At 32.0% G+C, this 22,529-nt stretch overlaps 2 protein-coding genes across 2 annotated transcripts; both read left to right on the forward strand.

Annotated features, from left to right (window-relative positions):
* The first annotated feature begins 1,671 nt into the window (after positions 1-1,671).
* On the forward strand, positions 1,672-11,267 carry LOC126838670 (heat shock protein 70 B2-like). Its single transcript, XM_050573283.1, has 6 exons — positions 1,672-1,938; positions 8,436-8,675; positions 8,804-9,445; positions 9,504-9,773; positions 10,194-10,582; positions 10,647-11,267. The coding sequence occupies exons 1-6, from the start codon at positions 1,765-1,767 to the stop codon at positions 10,801-10,803; spliced, it is 1,872 nt and encodes a 623-aa protein (XP_050429240.1). The 5' UTR covers positions 1,672-1,764; the 3' UTR covers positions 10,804-11,267.
* A 6,004-nt stretch (positions 11,268-17,271) lies between these two features.
* LOC126838078 (transmembrane protein 135-like) lies at positions 17,272-21,683 on the forward strand. The gene is made up of 9 exons (XM_050572189.1): positions 17,272-17,500; positions 17,747-17,883; positions 18,811-18,934; positions 19,025-19,164; positions 19,228-19,312; positions 19,387-19,545; positions 20,948-21,088; positions 21,298-21,461; positions 21,522-21,683. The coding sequence occupies exons 1-9, from the start codon at positions 17,360-17,362 to the stop codon at positions 21,574-21,576; spliced, it is 1,146 nt and encodes a 381-aa protein (XP_050428146.1). The 5' UTR covers positions 17,272-17,359; the 3' UTR covers positions 21,577-21,683.
* The last annotated feature ends 846 nt before the right edge of the window (positions 21,684-22,529 follow it).

The following is a 22,529-nucleotide window of genomic DNA, read 5'->3' on the forward strand; positions in this document are numbered from 1 at the left end:
TTGTATTTCTACCACTTACAGATTCCCATCGAAGCGTTTTTTTTTTAAATTGATTTTATCACTTTCGGTTATAATGATTTTTGTGGACCTCGCTGTACTGTCTTTATTTTTATAGGGTTCACAACTTCCATTATTCATGTTTTACTCTAAATAGAACTTCTCGTTTTCCAATGCAACTTATAATATACGTTAGAAATTATAGCTTATATTATGTAACACAAAAAAGTCTAAAAATAAGTTGAATAAGCTATACATTCACGGATTTATGAATTCATAAATCAAAAATCTTCCAAGTTTGAAATTTCAGAAGCGCTAGAATGGTATATTGATATTGAACTAGTATGTTATCAATTAACTTTGTATGGTTAAAAAACAAAGTGCGTTGGTGAATAGCTAGTAAGCTTTTAATGTGTATGTAAGTACACAGGGTTATGTAAGGGTTTACTTAAGAAAAACTGAACAACACTGTCGCTTCAAAATATAACCTATTTATGGCGGTATAGGTAATAAAGTTCATTAGGAACTCATAAACATCCAGGTTAGGTGTAGTGTCACGAGACGCTCACGCAGATTTGATAGTCTAACAAATTACAATTTCCGTTTAATCTCACTACAATACAGGGCGATCCATCTGATGCAAGTCATTCGTTTTTTCGGAAAATATTAATATTATTTTTTGTCTTAAACTTGTAGGTAGGTATATATTATACTATATTTTTGCAATACTTAAAACAAATTTTTAATTTTTAACTTTATCCCTTATAGATAATAGAAGTATGGACTTCGTTTTTTCAAACATATGTTTTTAATTCTATAAATATGTAGACAACAGATTTAAAAAAAAATTAACTGTTTAAATTATTAAATTTCATCAATCTGTTGGTTTGCTAAAACATTGCAAATATATTACATTTTTTCTATAATTGTCATAAATGTCTTCGGGTTTCCAAAACCCAATAGCCCATAAAATTCACATTTATATCGAAAACACCGCTTACCAAGCGGTTCTTATCTATCTATTCAAAACACTGTGTCAATGATAGTGTTATCAACTGGGGTCAATATTATTTTTCAATGGGAAATTGAACTGTGCTACTGTTGTTATTACCGAACGAATATTAATCATAAATTCAGATCTTTACAATGGCATAGCAAATGAACAGATTGATAAAAATTCAAAAACATTTGTATGCATATTTTTGTCTACATATTTATGGAATTAAAAACCCATGTTTCCATTTATAAAAAACCAAATCTTTTCTTCTCTTACGTATAAGGGTTAAAAGTTAATTTTTTCTAAGTATTGAAAAATATAGTGAAGTATGTACCTACAAGTATAGGACGAAAAATAATTTTCAAGTGTTTTCCGAGAAAACTAGTGTCTTTTATCGGATGGATCACTCTGTATTTTGCGGTAGAGCAAAAAGAAAAGGTGTTATAAATCGACCGTAGTTAAATGGGAGAGGGTTTTCAAACGTTTTATGATAAAATGGCCGCTTAGGTTTTTATTATATTAGATTTTTGAAAACAAACGTTCTGATGACCTTATAGGCGTGGTTCCAGTACCTATGCCATAAACGGACGGACAGCAGATGGCCGATGGAGGGAAAAACGACTAAAGTATAAATACCGCGAAGACGCTGGCTGACCAACTTTTCCTTCATTCGACAGTGTTCTTCGCGACAAACAACGTTACCTATTATTTTATTGTTATTATTATTATTTTTTTTTTTTTAATTGGGTTAATACTTTTCGATAATCAATATGAGTAAAGTGCCGGCTGTCGGTATCGATTTGGGCACCACGTATTCGTGTGTCGGTGTCTGGCAACACGGTAAGGTGGAGATCATAGCCAACGACCAGGGAAACCGGACTACACCCAGTTATGTGGCGTTCACGGACTCGGAAAGACTGATAGGAGATGCGGCCAAAAGTCAGGTACTGTCACTTTATAGGAAGATAGAGAAAGAGAGAGATAGTAGAGAACGGGTATTGTCCACTAAAACTTTCAAGTCGGACCCCAACGAATTACAGATAAAGTAAACTATAAGATTATTATAGCCATAACACCAGTGGACGAAGTGAATAAAAATATAAGTGATTGGGATGGAGTTACATGTAATATGGTAAATTCCTGAAAGTTTTTTTTTAACGGATGTATTTTTGCTTGTTAAACTGATTTGTTTATAAAAATCCTAGAAGGATGGATAATTTCCAAAACGAAATCAGTAGGGGGGGGGGGTGGAAAATACTATCTAAACAAGTGGAGGGTTGGCAACCTCCCCCCCTCCCACTTTGACTATTGTAGAATATCAGTATCTAATTGTTTTAAATACATATGCAACGTTTTCCAACGATGAAATATATTATACTGTCTACGGAATATTTTTCGAATATGAACGGCCGTAAAGTGTACAACAAACTTACAAGCGTTGGTTAAATCTGTTTTGATTATACATTAGAGTTTATATTTTGATGAACGAGGCAGTCGAGTCCTAGTTTTGGCACTGGTAGTATTTCGACATTGTGATCCCATGTGATAGAAATAAAAACTATATATTTTTAATTTTTTATATTGCAACGGTTACTATTAATATACAATTATGTCAGAGATCGGTCGACTGGCTACATAGTTTTTAAAATATCGTTTCAAATGTTTAGCGCGATGAATATATGTAAATGCCAGCAGATTTAAGTTTAGAAGCAATAACGCCGTCTTCCAAATACATAATTACATTATAACTTATACATCGTGTTATATTGCTTGAAGTTTGTAACTGTATGAGATGCGTCTATTTTTAAAAACGCCGAGTATCTTTTTTTTTAATTAGCAAAATAAAAATATTATACAAGAGAATAATTTGATGTGTTGATCATGATGTATTAACTAGGGAACTATAACTACTAGGCGTCACTTGGCAATTACATAAAAGTATCACTGTATAGATCAAGTACGGTAATTGTAACTGGAAAAATCTGGAAAAATAAAGGCAAATTTTTACATACAAAGAACCATCAATATTTGTATTATGTAGTAGAGTAACATTTGAAAACAAATTAAGTAAATCATCTAGTTATGACCTAACCAATTACAAATTATATTTTTTTTGTTAAAATGAATATAATATTGAAAAAATAATAGTATTAAACATTATTAAATTATGATTTATATTTTATAACAATACTTTTAGCTATAAAATTGTATTATTCGAAGTTCTTTTAAACCGCGTTTGACCGAGTAGTTTAAAAGCGTACTTATATAAAAATTACATAAAAGTAAATATAACATTTTTTTTTTTTAAATAGTTTTATATTTTAAAGACATTCATATAAGTAGGTATAAGTATTCTCGTTAGAATTTTTTTGTATACCCGTTAAGGATTAATTCTATTCTATTGTAATTCGTGTCGTAGTCTTATATAAATGATAGACAAATTAAAAAGGATATAGAAAGCACCGTGTAAATTCTTTGGGTTATAGCTCCTAAATTCTCAATGATATTCTCAAAAACATACATTATCTTAAAGCAACCTACTAAACGTCTTATTAAAAAAGAAACGTTTTCTATATTTTTATTGAGTTCAGGATCTTTTAATTTATTAATGTATCTTATTTATGAAAAACTCCGGCACTGCTTTAGAGTAATATGTTCTGTTGTCACCAAGATTTTATAAGTTAACATATTTTTTAGCCGTTACGCGGAGTTGAGAAAGTTTTGGCTTTGCAATGATGTATTAAAAAAAAAAGGGTTTTTGTCTACGATTTTAATCTACTATGGCTTTTTAACCAACAAACACATCACACATGATTCTTTTTTGTCAGTAATTTTATTGCTTTGTAGGATAAGTATTTGATATTTTAATTGTTTATTCCTAATAATCAACACACATTTATCGTTAAACGCACATAGGTACCTATTAATGTGCTGATTAGTAAGCTGTTTTTTAACACTCAGGAACTGGGCAGCGCAATATCATTATTCTGCATAATATCAAACTATGCTTTAAGTTAAAAATCTGAGGCCGGGGTGACCCACTGTCCTTGTTTTTTTTTTATTATTAATTGATTTACAGTATTTAAACAGTATACCCAATTTGTTATCATTATTTTAGAGTTCCAATCATCACATAACAGTAGACCAATTCCCAGATATATAACAGTAGACCCATTTCTCGTGTACCACAACAATACTATAAATTAAAACGGTTTGCTTTAATATAAATGTTAAAGACCTTTAAGTTCCATTTGAAATATGCTAGACGATAGACGACAAACCATGAGATATTGAAATCATAAATAAATGGCCTTGCTGTACAATTACAATTTTTTATAATTATGAAATATATATATATATATATATGTATGATATATGTAAACATAATTATGCGCGATTTCGATTTATAAATAAAAAAACAAAACACTTCATTGTAGCAATTCAATGGAGTTTATTTTTAAAACCGTTAAATCCGTGTGCGTCCCACTCGAGACAAAGATAGATGGGATAAAGAGAGAGGGAGAGAGCGAAAGAAAGAATATGTTAAGTGGAACTATTTTTTAAGATCGAAATTGCCTGAAACGTAAAAATATACAGCGTGAGTCATCGGGCACGGTCGTCATCGCGTGCGGATCGCTCTGTAGATATATTTTTTTCGACTTAACCCGACGGATTTCTCATTAGGCGTTGGCTGTGCGACGTCACACGAATTCATATAAGTTTGGCAAGCGGGAACGGCTGTCGCCCACATACGACGACCGTATTATTCTTATTACTATCAACAGCATCATTGTTGTTACTTGACAGTATGGTGGCCAGGACGCGTCCGAAGAAAACTCGGATACGACACGATTATTATTACCAACACCGTCAGGATAACCAAAAATACAGCGATGACACATCTGCGGATGTGTGTGATGTTACATGGCGCTCTGGATTTTATTTATTTTTCATAATATTAAATAACAACCGATTGCCGGCTGGAAACCGCGTGTGCCCGCCTTGGGAGCAACAGTTATTTCTAGAACGAAACGATATTTTTGGACTGCTAAAACCGTATGGCTTATAGCTATCAAGGATTATACAGTGTGTGCCATCCGATGTAAGACACTAATTTTCTCAAAAAATATAAATATTTTCAAAATTATTTTTTCTCCTTTACTTGTAGGTTCATATTTTACTATATTTTTGCAATACTCATTGTCAGTAAACAAGGACCTCTACACTAGCATTTATTAAGGCGCATAGTACAGGCAATTTTTCGCTTAAACTTAACATTAAGCTAACATTTTTAAACATACATATTACCATAGGATCTATATATTTTTATAACTATTTTTTTTTCAACTTTAAAACGCATATAGGATAAATTTGTATACAATAACACGTTTCTACTTCAAACGTACTGTCCTTAAAAATAAATCTATTAAAGTTTTTAAAAAACATTTGAATTCTTTACACCATTATCAAGGCATTGGCAAATTTTTAAAATAATTTTCAGTTAATTAATTATTTCAATATAAAAAAATTCTATTTTTAACTTTTTTAAACTGAAAATAATTTTAAAATTGTGCCACGGGGCCGATACGATGCCTTGAAAATGTTTTGACGAATTCAAAAATTTTTTTCAAAACTTAAATCGGAGTGTTCTTAGGAACAGTACGTTTGAATTAGAATGAGTTGTTTTCGACCAAAAATACGCAGGTAGTCTCAACATAAATATTAATTTTATGGGCTCTTGGGTTTTGGAAAACCGAAGACATAATATTATGATAATTAGGAAGCGAAATGTAATATCTTTGTAAAGTCATAGTAAACAGACAGTTTGTTGAAAGTTAAAAATTCAATCGGTTACATTTTTTAAAATTTTTATCTACATATTTATGGAATTAAAATCATATGTTTGAAAAAATGAAGTCCATACTTCACTCACGTACAAGGGATGAAAGTTAAAATTATACTAAATATTGCAAAAAATAATATTTGTAAATAAGACTCGCTTCTTTATCATTACATTTCATTGTGTCTGGTTATCGGTGTTTTCTTCGTTTCCATCAAAACGACCTTCGACCATTATCACCATGGGCGTTTTCCGCCAAAATAAATAAAAATTTGTTACCTAATATTTGAATCCATAAACCTAAATTTATAAAATTGTAATTTTTTTAGTTTTCTAAATTTAATTTGTGTTACAATTTCAGTTATCTATATAAACGTTACCTAACCTAACCATTTCAGTTAGTAACTTTTTCAAAAGTTGGAGGGGATCTGGAAAATAATAAAAATAATAAATGTTTAGTAATATTATAATAACAAAAACTATAAACTATGACTAACTATTTTCCAAGAAAATTAGTGGCTTACGTTAAATTTGATCACCCGGTATAGGTGTCCTATCCGAAAAAAAAACTATAATTACAAAAAACTAATGTTATTTCTTCTTCTGTTATTACCTTTGATTAAAATACATAGTCACATTGACGACCGATAGTTGTAATTATTCTCTTAACGACGTTCACTCGGACAATTCCCAAATCGGGTACGCCAGAGCGTGAGTGTACACAACAAGATGCCGTCCATTTAAGGAAGTCGACCCTCGATCCTTGGATGAATCACACTTACCAAAAATGCACACGGTCCGACCGTCACGCCATCGTCGACAGGCCTATAAAGCAGTACACTTACAATTTACATTATACATACATTTAAACACGTTATAAATATTAATACAACTTACCAATAGTATTATTTTACATAAACCAATCGAGAAACCGACTGAAATTTCTCGGTTTCTACCGGTTTAGCACCGGATCCCACTGTCACGACCGCTGATCTTGTAACGATAATTATTTTATTTTATTTTCCATATACCTAGTAAACGTGCTTATTAGGACAAAATATAGCGAGAGAGGTCGTTGTAAGAATATGCACATGAAGTTTTGAACATGATAACAATTACTTTTTTTCTGTGAAGTTTCTTACAAGCTCTTTTTATGGGAACACTTGTGTCCGGCCAATGCCAATTGTCGTGTTAAAAAACGTGTTACGAATACTTATCTGTGTAAGGCTGTAGAAAATATTGTTTACCGTTTATTATTATTGTTAATGTTTAAACACAAATTGAATAGATATATAATACCTAATACTGTTTAGTGTTTACACTTCTACTATACTTAACAAAATAATATACCTAATCGAATATACGAGCATTCGAAAGTGATTTCGATGAAATTTTCTAAGTTGCTACAAATTCGTATAACCTTTAATTTATAATAAACAATAAAAAATAGAAAACATCGAATGAATACTTGTTTTTTTTTTGTCCTACACTATAATTTACAAAAAGCTCGTTATTAAAAAATTAAATTACAAGGAGATAATTCATTTTTACAACGAACGACATATAATATGTAAAAGTATTGGAAGCAAAATGTACAAAATTTACACCAATAGAAGACATTTCAAGTTATTTAATATGTGGAATAATAACTCATCAGTATAAATATTAAAACGTCGCGTCGCGTAAAAAATTACTTATCCCACTTGTGCCATATACAGGCCACCCTTATTTTTATAGTTATTTTGTCTTATAAAATACACTTGCCAATTATTAACCTATTTACGTGTTCGTGAATGACGTGTTCTTCTATCTAACCCCTCGCATCACCTTCCCTCATTGTGGAGCTGATAAAGTATTGATTTTAATACTATTCTTCATAAAATATGTGAAAGTTAACCTGTTTAAAAAAAAAATTTTAAATGTGCAAATGTTTTACTTGAAATTAGGGTTTGCTATAACTTTTTGAAAACCCAAGAACGATATAAACCCTTTTCCAGGGGAAAAGGTGGGACCGTATTACTTTTTAGGTATAGCTTTTGGACTAACGATCTGAAGATTGAATTAAAATTAGGTGTAAGTAACCCAATAATAAATACATTTTTCTTTAAACATTTATATATTTAATATGTTGTTTTATTAAGCAACCCCAAAAAAAATATCAGGTAGGCTATATCAGAGAGTACAGCCACCAGTTTTCAACGTAAATACGTAGCTTTTGAATTGGGTAGAATCGAATACGATTTTTGTGCTTCCCGTTGAATTTTCAGCTTCAGCTCCCAATTTCTATTGAGTCTATTTATTTATATTACAAATAGTTAAAAAATATTTAAGTACAATAAAAATAATACAATATAAATTTACCATGACACAAATATTTTACACATTAAATCAAATATTATACATTATACATTAACTAGTAAATACCAAATTTGAGTCACACCCCACGCCATCCAGATCGTGACGTCACGAAACTCGTTAAGAGTATTAATAAAATATCCTATAATATAATATAATATAATATATAATATAATAACATTCCCAAAAGTATCAGTAATTTTTTTTAACTTACAATCTCTCGATAAATTAAAAATATGTTTACAGGTAGCCATGAACCCGAAGAACACGGTGTTTGACGCTAAGCGATTGGTCGGCAGAAAATTCGACGATCCAAAGATACAAGCAGACATGAAACATTGGTCGTTTGAAGTTGTCAATGAAGGTGGTCTGCCGAAAATTGCAGTCGAGTACAAGGGCGAAAGAAAAATATTTGCACCCGAAGAAGTCAGTTCGATGGTACTAAGCAAAATGAGAGAAATCGCCGAAGTGTATTTGGGCGGAAAAGTGAGTTTGCGTTTTTTGTCGACTATTCGATTAATATTGTGCGTGAATAATAATAATACCCGATCTGTATTCAACTACAAGCTTAAGAACAGTGTGAGTACTAATAATTGCATCGTGCACGTGTATAGGTTACCGACGCCGTGGTCACCGTGCCGGCGTACTTCAACGATTCCCAGAGACAGGCAACCAAAGACGCCGGAGCCATCGCCGGACTCAATGTGCTGCGCATTATCAACGAACCCACGGCTGCGGCTCTAGCTTACGGTCTGGACAAAAACTTGAAAGGCGAAAAGAACGTGCTGATATTCGATTTGGGCGGTGGTACATTCGACGTGTCCATCCTGGCGATCGACGAGGGGTCGCTGTTCGAGGTGAAATCCACCGCCGGCGATACCCACTTGGGCGGAGAGGACTTCGACAACCGTCTGGTCACGCACTTCGTCGAAGAGTTCAAGCGCAAAGGCAAGAAGGATATTAGCGGTAACACCAGGGCCCTGCGCCGGCTCCGGACGGCTTGCGAGAGAGCCAAACGCACGTTGTCCTCGAGCACCGAAGCTTCCCTCGAGATCGACGCCTTACACGACGGCGTGGACTTTTATTCGAAAATCACCCGGGCCAGGTTCGAGGAGATGTGCATGGATTTGTTCCGGTCGACCTTATCGCCGGTCGAGAAAGCGCTTGCCGATGCGAAAATGGACAAGGGCAGCATTGACGACGTGGTGCTGGTCGGAGGATCGACCAGGATACCGAAGATACAGAAAATGTTACAAGTAAATTCTGATTGCGTTTTGCATTTAGTTCTCGATAATAATATTTGTTTGTCTCTAGGATTTCTTCTGTGGCAAATCTTTGAACTTGTCCATCAACCCCGACGAGGCCGTCGCTTATGGCGCTGCCGTACAAGCGGCCATTCTCAGTGGCGACACCAGTTCCGCCATACAAGACGTTCTGCTCGTAGATGTAACACCACTTTCCTTAGGCATCGAGACCGCCGGAGGAGTGATGACCAAATTGGTCGAGCGCAATTCTCGCATTCCGTGTAAACAACAGCAAACCTTTACCACATATTCAGACAACCAGTCAGCCGTAACTATTCAGGTAGGTGCTATCCAATTCTACCTTTTAGCTTCGCTCCGTAGCTGAGAAGGTATTGCATTTACAATGATGTGTTTTATTTATGTGTCTGGGCCCACAACGCTTAACCGTAAAATGTATACATGAAACGTACTTTATTTAAAAACTTCTACCATTTTTCTTCAAAATCGAAATAAACACCCAAACAATTCAAACGTTAACTAATGGCCATTGATGCCGGGTTTTTATTTTAAGATCAATAAAAAAAAAAAAATTTAAACGTTGACAAATCAAAAAAGTTATCATAAATCCTTCTCTTTTAGAAAGGGTAGACACTTTTTTTTTTTTCACTTTTTCAGCTGATCTTTGATCACAATGTGCTTCGTTTCCATCATACCCCAACCCAACTGTGCTGGATTGTTTAGTTATTATTTTCCCATGTAGGTATTCGAAGGCGAAAGGGCAATGACCAAAGACAACAATCTTCTCGGCACGTTCAACCTGACTGGCATTCCTCCGGCACCGCGTGGAGTACCTAAAGTCGAGGTGACTTTTGACCTGGACGCCAACGGTATACTCAACGTTTCGGCGAAAGAAAGCAGCACGGGCAAATCGGAGAGAATAACGATCAAGAACGACAAAGGTCGGTTGTCCAAAGAAGACATCGACAAGATGTTGAAAGAAGCCGAGATGTATAGACAAGAAGATGAAAAACAAAAGGAACGCGTTACCTCGAGAAATCAGTTGGAAAGTTACGCGTTCAGTGTCAAACAGGCTGTCGAAGAAGCTGGATCTAAGTTATCCGAAGGTGACAAAAAGACGGTGTTAGACAGGTAACTATACAAATTTCACGCTCTATTTAAACATCATATTTAAATTATTTTTCAACACACACAGATGCAAAGCGGTAATTACTTGGCTGGAAACGAACACGTTGGCCGACAAAGACGAATTCGAAGATAAACTGAAAGACTTACAAAAAGAATGTTCGCCGATAATGACTAAACTACACCAAGCCGGTGCAAAGGGTCCGAATGTCGAGGAGGTCGATTAAGCATTCACCTTTTTGTTTTTAATACTTCAACTCATAAATTTCTATGATACAAGAAAAAAATATTTAAAACATTATAAGAAAAAAACAATCCACATCATTCAACATAGTATAATATGATAATATGACATAATAGTACCTATATTATTTTTTTGATAAATCAAATTAAATTACATTTTTTGAAAAAAGTTTCAATTATGTTAGTTATTACAATCCATAATTTGTTTCCTTAGCTTTTGCAATTATTGTTATCATCGTTTAAGAATAAATTACTTCATTAATTGGATTAAACAAAAATCTGCAATACTGTATTACTGTAGTTAATAACAAACACTTGGAAGCTTGTTTTAAACTTATCAAAAATATTACATTTACAATACAAAAGTCAATAAGAGAATCTAGGTTTTGCTGAAATGTATTATTTTACATGCTGAGTTAATAAATATATGCTGTTTATTAGTTGAAAATGTGTTCAAAAGACGTTTTATACATGTTACAAGTTTACTGGGTAGGTAATAAAGATTCATTGAACAGCCACTGTCTGATAGAATGCAACTACAAGGCACTTTCATTAATAACATTTTGAATTGGCTTAAGAGCTCTATGTACTATCAATTTTTTCGCTCGTAAAAACCAATTTTCTACTTCGTGAATTCGCGTTCTCTAAAAAAAAATAACCGAACATTTTTCAGCCGAGTCTGCAACCACGATAGAACATTTTCATGTCTCGTTGAAGTACCGAATAAATTAAGATTAGTTGTGGAATTATAGTTAAAAAAAAAATATATTACATGGAGTTTCCAGTTACAGCATAAGCCAAGGAGATTAAAAAAATTATATACAATCAAGTTTCTGGCTAAAATTGTAGTGTTTATTATCTGGCCAAAAGTAACTTAGCATTGAGAATTAAACTATTTTGAATTTATTATTTAGTTCTAATTTGAACGTTGAACGTACAACATATCTTTTATCTCCTATATCTTACCCCTATCACTAACCCCCTATCCCCTACCCCTATATCCCACCCATATCATATATCAGATAACAGCGTAACACTTTTTTCGTTACGCTTTTTTCGGTTATGCACCACAGCTAATTCCACCCCGTTCCCATTCCCATTCCCACCCCCAACTTCATCTTCATCCCCATTTATTTTTTCGTTATGCCTTTTTCGTTACGCTTTTTTCGGTTATGTGCCAGAGCTAAGACATGAAAATGTCAAAAAAAAAATATAACGTTATAGAAATCGCCGACAAGAAGAAAAACAATCTAGAGCTTAAGAAAACATCATGTCCCCCGTTATAGCTGTCCGTAAGCCACAATGCGACGATAGGACTTCCTTACTATTACTTTGTTTTATTACCAAAAGGGCGAAAATACAATCTTCTTTTAATAATTATCTAGTACCTCTGGGTATAATGGTATACTGGTAATTAGGTACTTACATAAAATATTAACAAATACTTTCCGTTTAACCGTTCGGATAAAAAAACCTATAGGGAAAGCTTAAAATTTTACAAAGAAAGCTTGTATTGTTTTTGAAATCTTTAGTAAAATAAACAAAAAATTAATTCATTTCTCACGTCTCACAATAAACTTATTAAAAAGGTACAAATCTTTTAAAGGTTGTTTTAAAACATCTTTACTGAATAGAAAAAACTCCAAAAAATTAGATTATAATAGTTTTAAAACGCATAAAAATTAATCTTTATGCAGCATTATCTTTCAAGAGCGAATTTACAATTCATTTTTTTATCAAAATGTATTATTTTCTAATATAACATATCATTTAATGCATTTTATATGTTTTATCGTTTAAATGGATTACATTATGTATAAGCTTGGAACTATTTAAATATTTTTTTATTTTATTAAAATTGAAAAAAATTATTAAATTACAAAAATTATTTAAATAAAAATTGAAATAATACATTATTTCAAAAAAAAATGTATTATGCCGTGAAACAGCAAATATATTTCAACTAATTGTTTGTTGTTTAATGAAAAAATGGCCGGACTTGATTGTGTAGAGGTATTCTCCCTATCGACAGGTTTTAGTGTATTTTTATGTCGCATATTCCGTAAAAATAAAAAGCCTGTGTAAGTTTTCTTTTTAATCTAACATTTATTGAACTCATCGTGTATTGAAAATGCGGAGTTATGAAATGATAAAAAGCAAATAAAAGAACAATAGACTTTTAATCATCGTCAAGAACCAGGTCATGTGAAGTAAGAAAAAAAAACATTTTCATTTTATTTCTCTCGATTGTTTTTTTTTGAGCGCATTCTATTTACACTGAGATGGATTTTTATATAATCCGGACGTCTTATCTATCTAAACCTTAACCGCAATCACACCACCCTAATATATACTGGAAATACAGTCTATATCCGCTACGCTATGTGTACAGCAATAAATAGGTATGTTTACTTTGTATATTTACTTGAAAAAATTTAACCTAATAAATTATGTAATTTATTTTTCATTGTATAGTTTCTTTTTTTTTTTAATTTGAAATTAAACGTCTAGAAGTTAGACGGTCAAATATTAAGTGTCCAGTGTTCCTTACTTTATGGATTAAAAACAGATAAAAAAGTCTAGAGATCAGTCGGCTAAATGTCTATTATGATATGGTGTACCTATGTGAAACAAAATGTGTTCAAACGTAGTATACTGTTAATTTTATGTCCAGATATTGGTTGAATTAAAATCCTTATTTGTTCAGAAATCACCGTCTATGCCGGTATAGACATACTGTACGATTAGAATTTTACCCTTAGAGGTGAGAGGTACATTACATATATACATTACTGCTCAAACAGATATTAACAATTTTATTCATAAAAAAATACAGCTTATCGCTCGTTTTCTGACAAAGTTTACTTAGGTACTCATTAGGTACTTAAACACATATCTGTTCGGTTGTATGAAAATTGGTAAAATTAAATAAAACAACGAATAAAATAAAATCAATAAAACATAGTTATCATTTTACTTTTATGAGTAATTTTATTTTAATTTCACGTGTCTGATTTTTACGATTTTGTTATATCTAATACTCCATTAGAGAGGAGCCAAGTATAGGCAATAACTGTTACACCAAGCAAACGACGGCCTCACTGTGTATAAATATATTATACAAATAGGGGAAGCCCTTCTGGTAAGTCTGACCGACTCTCTTATAGAGTTACAGAGTACTTGTATGATTGGTGTGTTTGTGTGCATTAATAATATTATACTCGTTTTCAAACCACCCTTGAGGTAGAGTATCAGGCTCGTCTTTTTTTTGGCGTGGTGTCTCCTCTAAAAAACAGTTTTGCCGACAAACCAAACGTTCCACTTTCACTTCTGGCTGTCGCTCAAAACGTCTAAGAAGGCCTAGTCCACGACTGTAAAAATACATATTTTAACTAAATGTCAATGTTTATGTTTTATGTTAATATTTTAATTAAATTAATAATGTTATACCTACCTATTTGTTGCAGCGTCGACCGTGTTCGATCCAGCATCTTTGCTTCGGCCTTCCTAAATATTGTTCTCTTCATGACAGCTAGCTTTTTCTTATCTACCTGGCCGGTTGTAGGCCACATTTCATATTATCACTGGTCTTGCTAACATTCTGTATAACCGTTTTTTCGATTTCTTCTATAACAATTTGGATCCCATTAATCTCGAGAGTGATTTATGTTGCTTATGTTGGCACCTAGATACTTAAAATCGTTTACTCCTGCTGTTTGATTCGTTTGACGTTTATATGAATAAAATTGACTTACCGTCTTCAATGGGAACAATCAATTAATTAACTCCAGATACATTGTCATGTCATCAAATTGTTTCATTGTTTTCGACCATTTAGTTAAATTTTCTTTAACCGAGATAATTAGCTCGCCAAGCTAATTTCAATTTACTTAAATTATTGTTATTCGTAATTTATAAATCATATATATTTTTTAAATTCCATATTGCCCTTATCTTATAATATACATTTCAATTTTTAACCATCACACACTTTAGAATTGTTCAGTTAAGGTAAGTTGTCCAAACGTTTAACCCTAAATTGCCTTTTGTTAGACACAGAAGAAACCGGGTTATCTCTGTTGTTATTATTACATTTTCTTATTTAAGATTACAAACTTCATCGGTTGCTACCTCTGGAAACTAATAATTTTTAAATTAGTCAATATGCTTTTTGCTTAAACAACAACAAAAATTTACTTTTTGCAAGTCTGTTATCTGTTGCTAAACCACTTTTTTTCTTTTTTCCCCAATACAGTTAAAATATTTTTAAGAGTTATATTTTGGTTAATATCGTTTGACTTATGTGGTAGACAAAAACTATGTCTACATACGAATCAAATACTTAATACATTTCGCATTTACATTATTCAAATTTTTACTAATGAAGGTATCATTATATCAATTTTGACTTACCGTCTTTAATAGGAGCAGTAAATTTATGAATTCCGGATAAACCCTGAATGCATCCACTCTATTCTTCCCCAGAGAAGCAAAGTAAGCAAGTCAGGTGCCGGACGGACTTGTGGAGAAAATGCTTCAATCGTGGGATGCGTGGCAGGATATCTCGGGCTACATCAAACGAGCTATGGTAGAACTAGAGAGTGCGAAAAGAGAATGACAAAGACTTTAATACTAAATACATTTGGCATAGGCTGCTGCTGTACTTGACCGACTAATTACATTTTTTTGAAAAAGTATCTAAATACACATTATTAGAATTTTTACAATACGAAGCCATAAATGAGTTCAATCCGTGCTGTTGAATTTTGACCTTTATTCCGCCATGCTTCTAATGTTCGTTTCTAAGTTTGTAGGCGTTATTGAAAATATTGCCACATTTCAATTTTGCGTTCTTATGTAAATTGTTTGCGTTTTGCAGGTAGATATTTTTGCTTAAGAAGAAAAAACCTTTAGCTACACAAATCATGATTAGGTTTACACTGAACGCGCCGTTTTAAACACTATTTATGACAATTGTGGAAAGTTCAGAGTAAAAACAAGCCAAGTTCATCACAGCTGATTTTCAGTAATTGACTGCCAAATTGTTTTTTGCCTAATCTACTCTGTGTAACAATGAACTAAGGCAAGTCCTTACTCGCTACCTTCACTATTAAACTTCAATCAATTCAAATTTACCGACCAAACGGTCGTTTTACAATATGTTCATTTGGCATTGTATTTTTAATTAGTATAAATGTATTTTATGTTATATGGATTGTAATTTTAAATTTAAATATTTGGTTAATAATACACACACCGACCGCTTGCGGAGTCTGGTGGTTGCCTAAATGTATCTTACTATACTTGAATATTATTACGACCGGCATGTAATCTGAACTTTGTTAATACAATTTTCCATTTAAAGACGTTTCCCGTGCTCCGTTTCTGTCAACTAATTTTGTTCGAACGGCTATTGAAAACTAAACAATATTCGTCTGGGTATACAAACGTGTATAAAATATAATAAACAGATTTCAGCCAGACAATACCTATGAAATATATTAACCTGATGCCACGATGCTTTGTCTATTACTTTCCGTCAAAAGTTTTTTTTCTATATTATTTTTAGTGGAAAACCCTTCACTGTCACGTAAACCTGCGTCACTAAAAGCTTATATTTTTTGTAATACAATTATAGCAAATTTGAAAAAATCTTTTTTAAGGTAAGAAAGGTTTAAGGTTTAAGATTAAAATAAAATAAAAAAAAAAATAGAATTTTTATAAAAATAACATTTTGTTTGACCTTAAATTCCATTCAATTTGTTTCTCCAATCAGTTAATATGTATTACGAACAGTATGTAAATACGGCGTTATAATTTATAATGAGTTATTACATGCACTGTTTAAAATGTTAATATTATTCATTATCGATTAGGTCTATGACAATACCATTGAATTTCTATTTGACTAATCAGTATTTAATTTGCACAGCTAAAATCTATTGTTATAAATAATTTACTAAGATTTATATTATTTATTTTGCTGAATTAGGGGAATAGGAAACACATAACAGTTTAACTGTTTAAGGTTTATAATTACTGTCAATTCAACTTCAAATTTTAGTAGACAATATATTGAAATATGTATTCAAATATTGTGACTTAAAGTATTTTAGTTCCATGGTAATCTAATTTACAATGTAAATTGTATTTAAAAAATATTTATACTATATTTAATAGTAATTAAATAAGAATAATAATATTTACTATCACATCTTTCGGGTATATTGTAGCTAAATTTAAGGTTAATATCGTTCTTGAACTTTTTTTCCTTACTTCAGAATTTGAAGTAAACAATATAAATTAAATAGTGTTCTTTCTAACTCTTATCTGTCCACCATTAAAAAAAAAAAAAAAAAAACGTTAATTTATGTTAATGCTGACCTTTTAGTTTGTTTTCTTTTATTATAAAATTAAATGCAGCACAGCAAGCGATTAATAATCACAATGGTTGTGTGCGCTGTGGTCTTTTTGACTACCATAAATCAGTCAACGTAGTAGCCAAATGAAATATCCTCTGTAGATTTCATTATCAATACGATGGTATTCAGTAAACAATTAGCTCAACGAACATGTGCAGAACTAACACATCCGTGGAATCAAAACTGTTTCCGGGCATATGCAACTATGTTCCGTTACGGATGCATTGGTTTCAGCCAAATGTTTTTCCCAATTGTATTGGTAAGTTTATTTTTATTAACTCAAGTTGTATCAACTCTGAAATTATGATATTTCATTTATCGTTATTTTTTTGTTTTCATAACAAAGTCTTACTACTTACTTAGTCTCAGTTAAATGGCTTATATAATATTATTAAGATTGTTCATAGAACTATGCATTAGTCAATTTCGGTTTAATTTATAATTTGGTCGTTTAAGTATCCAAGAGGTATTATCTCTGAACACTTGTACGTTTTTATTTTTTAAGGCTCAATACATTTTCAAAGCTCGCAAATCGAAAGTGGACAAAAAATGTGCTCGGGCCTTTTTAATCGACTATTTACAGTATGTTGGATTGGGAGGATTCACAGCCACTTTATTTGTGATTTTTAGTTGTACACTCAGGTATGAAATATATTAATATCAATATTACTAAGTTAATTGTTTCTTACAAAAATAATAATATTATACAATGTGATTATTTTTAAGCGATCCACTCAATACGTCGTATAACATAGAGTTTAATTAGTTATTGCATTTTTTTCCGTAGTGTTTTTATACAATGTGATATCAACTTTTTACAAACTGTTATATTTTAAACCCTCTCTCATCTATTTTGTTTTATGTCAACTTTTGAAACTTTATACGTCGACTGCGAATTATCTCGTACTTAGTTTACTTGCCATAAAACACATGCTTTTTGATGACTACTGTGTACTATAGTTAGAGTTTTTAATAATAAAATATGATTAAATTAAGTTGGCTTTTTAGACCTGTATTCTAAGATTACCGTGGTAGTAAACCTGTAATTTATTAACTTTTTAAATTAAAATAACATACTAATAAAAAGAAACCCCGTTTGTCGCTATACACTCGATTTTCTCCACAACAACCCCCTGCCACACCCCCTAATGGTTGTGTGTACTTGCCCCATTGGTAATAATACAGTTTGGTGTGCTGATGAGGACTATGAGTGGTTGACGACTGAAGTTGTTAAAGTAATCGATAGCTTTCCATAGAATACCATGGAATACTCGTTGGATCACGTTGTATAAAAGCACTAAGAAAAATAAAAATTCAATTACTGAGTAGATAACTTTATGATGTATTGAGTGCATCACTTTGGAAAAAAATAACCCTGCCATGTACAACGGAGTTGTCTTGTTGGATATCCGTACCGAGTTTCTTAAAGCTTGTTTAATGCATTTTTTAGCGCATTAAAAAACGGTAAATATCTGTGGATGTACATAATTATGCTTAAATGATATCAATTGTAATTTAATATTTATAATAATCTTTACTCGATATGTTTACTTATATTTCTACTTTCAGGAACTTGTTAGGCAAGTTTACTCAATCAACTGTTGCTTTTTTCCCCGGTGCTTTGTCTGCCTTATCGTTGTTGCTAGTGACGCCAGAGTCTAGAAACTTTTTATCAGCCGCATTATGCAATACAGTTAGTTTCAAAAATTAAACTATACCGCCTTCTCTTGATAAACTATCGTCGAACAGTGCATTTTTTTTTTATATTTTATATATTATATAGAGTCTAGAGTCGGGCATCATAACGATGCAAGAGTTAGGACTATTTCCAAAAGGATTGACATCCGAAACGCTCTTTTTTATGACGACCAACGCATTTCTCATGTATTTTTCCCTGTTGTCAAAATCTCTAAACAACAAATGGTAAGTTCTATTTTATTTGGTCGACCACTGACGGCACTGAAACGCGTTGTTACTTTTGTGTAGGTTTTTCCAGCCAACAAAGGATAATGAACCAGATAACGGCGATAACAGCAGCGACAACTTACAGTTTTTGAATAGCACTCTGAAGGTAAAGCGGGTGAATAAACTTTATTGTTTTAAAAATAAACATTTGTTTTTTATTCTTATCTCTTGTTTCGACAGAAAGCAAGACAATATTTTACTTTTGGCGTGGGCATCGGCGTATTCCGCACAATAATCGGAAACGTTACCGTGCTGGCACCAAAAAACTTTATCAAATTGTTCAATATAGACTTACTGAAATCCGGAGTCTTTGCGGCATCCAACGTGGTCATCTATGAGGTACACTGACTTCATGCCTAAATAATAATGATAATATTATATTGATAAATTATGTCAACGGTTTAGCTTCAAAGTGGGGCTGAGAAGGTATTATTTTTACAATGATGTGTTTTTATTTGTGTGTCCGGGCCTACGATATCCTAACCGATTTCTTCATGTCTACAGTTCAGAAATCGTACCTTTATGCATTTGCATGCTCTTTTTTTTAAAATAGTCAAATTAGCTCCAAGTTTTGTATGGAATACTCTTTAGATGAAGTACTACAGATAAACGTGGACACGGACCCCTTTCCCTAGAAGGGATACAACTTGTTTCGTTTCGCTTTCATTGGTAAAGTTTAAGGTTCGGGTTTAAGGTCTAAAAACTAGACTAAAGGCATGTACAGAATGGGTCTATAACAATATATATATATATATTTTAAAAATATGTAATCAAACTTTTTTTTATTAATGAAAACCAAAAAAAAAGGGGGAAAATTACTCTCTGACCGTAGAAAATTTCTAAATTGCAACGTGTGCGAGTCAATAAACAGGCAATGGGTATTTGAAAATATGTTCATTAAGAGGACGCTACCCACCCGTAATTTATCCGCAAAAAATGGCTTTGCGGGGGACAAGAATGTGAAGGCGATATTTACAGTAACCGTATACAATTTTTACAATTGGATAGAAAAGAACTTTATTTACGGGGTAGCGATTTTAGTTTTTTGATAACTTAATCACAATTAAAATTATTTCTTCGTGAAGATTCTATTTTTTTTTAAATTTTCATTTGCTTATAAAAAAATATTAAGTATAGATATCAAACAAATAAAATCGCTACCCCGTAGATAAAGTTCTACTCTATACATTGTGAAAATTTGGTAAATCTACTGTTAATACTGCCCTCACATTCTTGTCCCGCGCAAAGCAGTTTTGATGGGGAAAAAATTGTAATTTATCCTATAGAAGTGACTGTGATAGTCTGACGAAAAAAATGGCAATCAATAAAGTATCCTCATTACTGTATTAATAAGTATATAATATAGTTCAAACTATAATTTAAGATTTTTCGGAAAATTGCCTATATTTTACTCCTTAGAAATGGCCTGGGTAGCGTCCTCTTAATTGTTAATTACTGTTTGGGGAAATACATTTTTATAGACAGACGATCAACCCTAAACGTATTCACTCTAATACAAAAAAATGCATTTTTAAGCACATTATTGTTATTAGGTACAATGCTTTTATTACATTTTTTTCTTCTACCGTTACAGACTCGCATGAGAGCGTTTATCTGAAAGTTATCTTATCACTTTCAGTTTTAATAAATCATATAGTCCTATAACTACCTCCGTCAAAATATGCTCCGTGCTCACTATACTCCAACCCATCTGTACTTGATTTTATTATTTTTAATACAGTCTGTCGTGCACTTCTTGCGCCGGAAATTCCAAAAGCGGTCCACCAAATATGCGTTACCCGCCGGATTTTTAGCTGGCCTACCTTACGCTGTCGATCCAAATCTATCGATAAGTCTATCCGCTTTCATCAACGTAATACAGGCAAGTACACCAACCATAAGACGTATGGTTTTCCGCTGTAATCTGTGTTTAAAAATAACCCTACATTTTTAGCAAACCGTAAATATTCATTTATTATTTATTCCATTTAGGTACAAAAAATTGATAAATTAATAAAGTAACATAAAAAATGCGGTTGTACGGTTGTCGTAACGTTTGACTTCTATTAAACTAAATATCGTTTATTGTAGCTCGCCTATGACTTAATTGACGATTTGAACATTATCAAACGAATACCGATGAGTATGGTTACGGTTTGTTTGTTAACCGGACTTTTGTATCATATTCGTTTGTTCCGGGAAAAAGATTGTTCGAGATTTGGAAAAAAAATGATTAATTTTGCGACTAACGGGTTGTGAGTATACACATACAAAATTATTCTCAACTTTCTTGTTTAACTTTCTTAACGTTTCAGAGACGAAGTGATAATTAAGGCATTTGTGAAACACGGCTTGTTCTCAATAAATTAAAGAACTTTCATATTATTATCTATAGCAATTCTTTTATTTAAAAACATGTACACATATAATAGAACGTTGTAGAACATTTAATGTAATAAACATTTTCGTAAAAACGGTTTCCTTAATTTTTTTTATAACCAAGAAAGGAAGTCCTTGGATAGATACATGCATTTTGTAGGTACTCAAATTCTACTCGGATTACTCTGTCAAGTTTCAAGTATAAAATTTACACCAAACAGCTTCATAATTACAAAAATAAAGTAAATAATAATACATAACAGATATTAATAGAGAAATAGAAAATTGCGCTGAGTGTGATGTAAAAAAAAAAAAAAAAATACTTAGTGAAGGGAGTAGGCCGAAGAACGAAAGTGTCAAAAGTTAGATAAGGTTATTAGCAAGATGCATCATTCTAGTTCGTTGTGTGTTGCTAGCAAAGTTTATTTGACTTACTGGCGGATTAAAAAAGACTGTAAAGCCTCAGTGAGTGAACATAAGCCCCAAATCTTTCACTTGCATAACACGTTGAAGAGGCGACTCGTTAAACCATTAATCTTACTTAAACACTTCTCGTATACGAGAGAAAGACATTATTTTAAATTTAATCGTGTTGAGATAGAAAGCGATAGTTTAATACTTTTTTAAAATTTAAAATGTATTTTATACGATCTGTATTTAGAATTATTTATCAAATAACAGATACCTAATTTATTGTATTAATTTAAATGTTTATGCAGTTATTTTAAATTGCATGTCTATTATTTTAAAAACCATGTAATACATTATGTTAAGCTTTTCTTTTTTTTTGTTAACCAATGCCTTTTATGATATTTACTTAGTTATATAGCATTTCGAATGGTACGCCGGTAAACAAAATGTTTCATATTGTTTTGAGCTCAAAGTAGAAGTTAATTATAAATATTTTTAGATGAACTTAAAAGACAATGCATAAATGATTAATA

The sequence above is a fragment of the Adelges cooleyi genome, unplaced genomic scaffold (genome assembly GCF_023614345.1).
Source record: "Adelges cooleyi isolate 19-005CV unplaced genomic scaffold, UGA_ACOO_1.1 ACOO_flye_CR_arks_rails_tigmint_CR_PRNA_30, whole genome shotgun sequence".
Taxonomy (NCBI): Eukaryota; Metazoa; Arthropoda; class Insecta; order Hemiptera; family Adelgidae; genus Adelges; species Adelges cooleyi.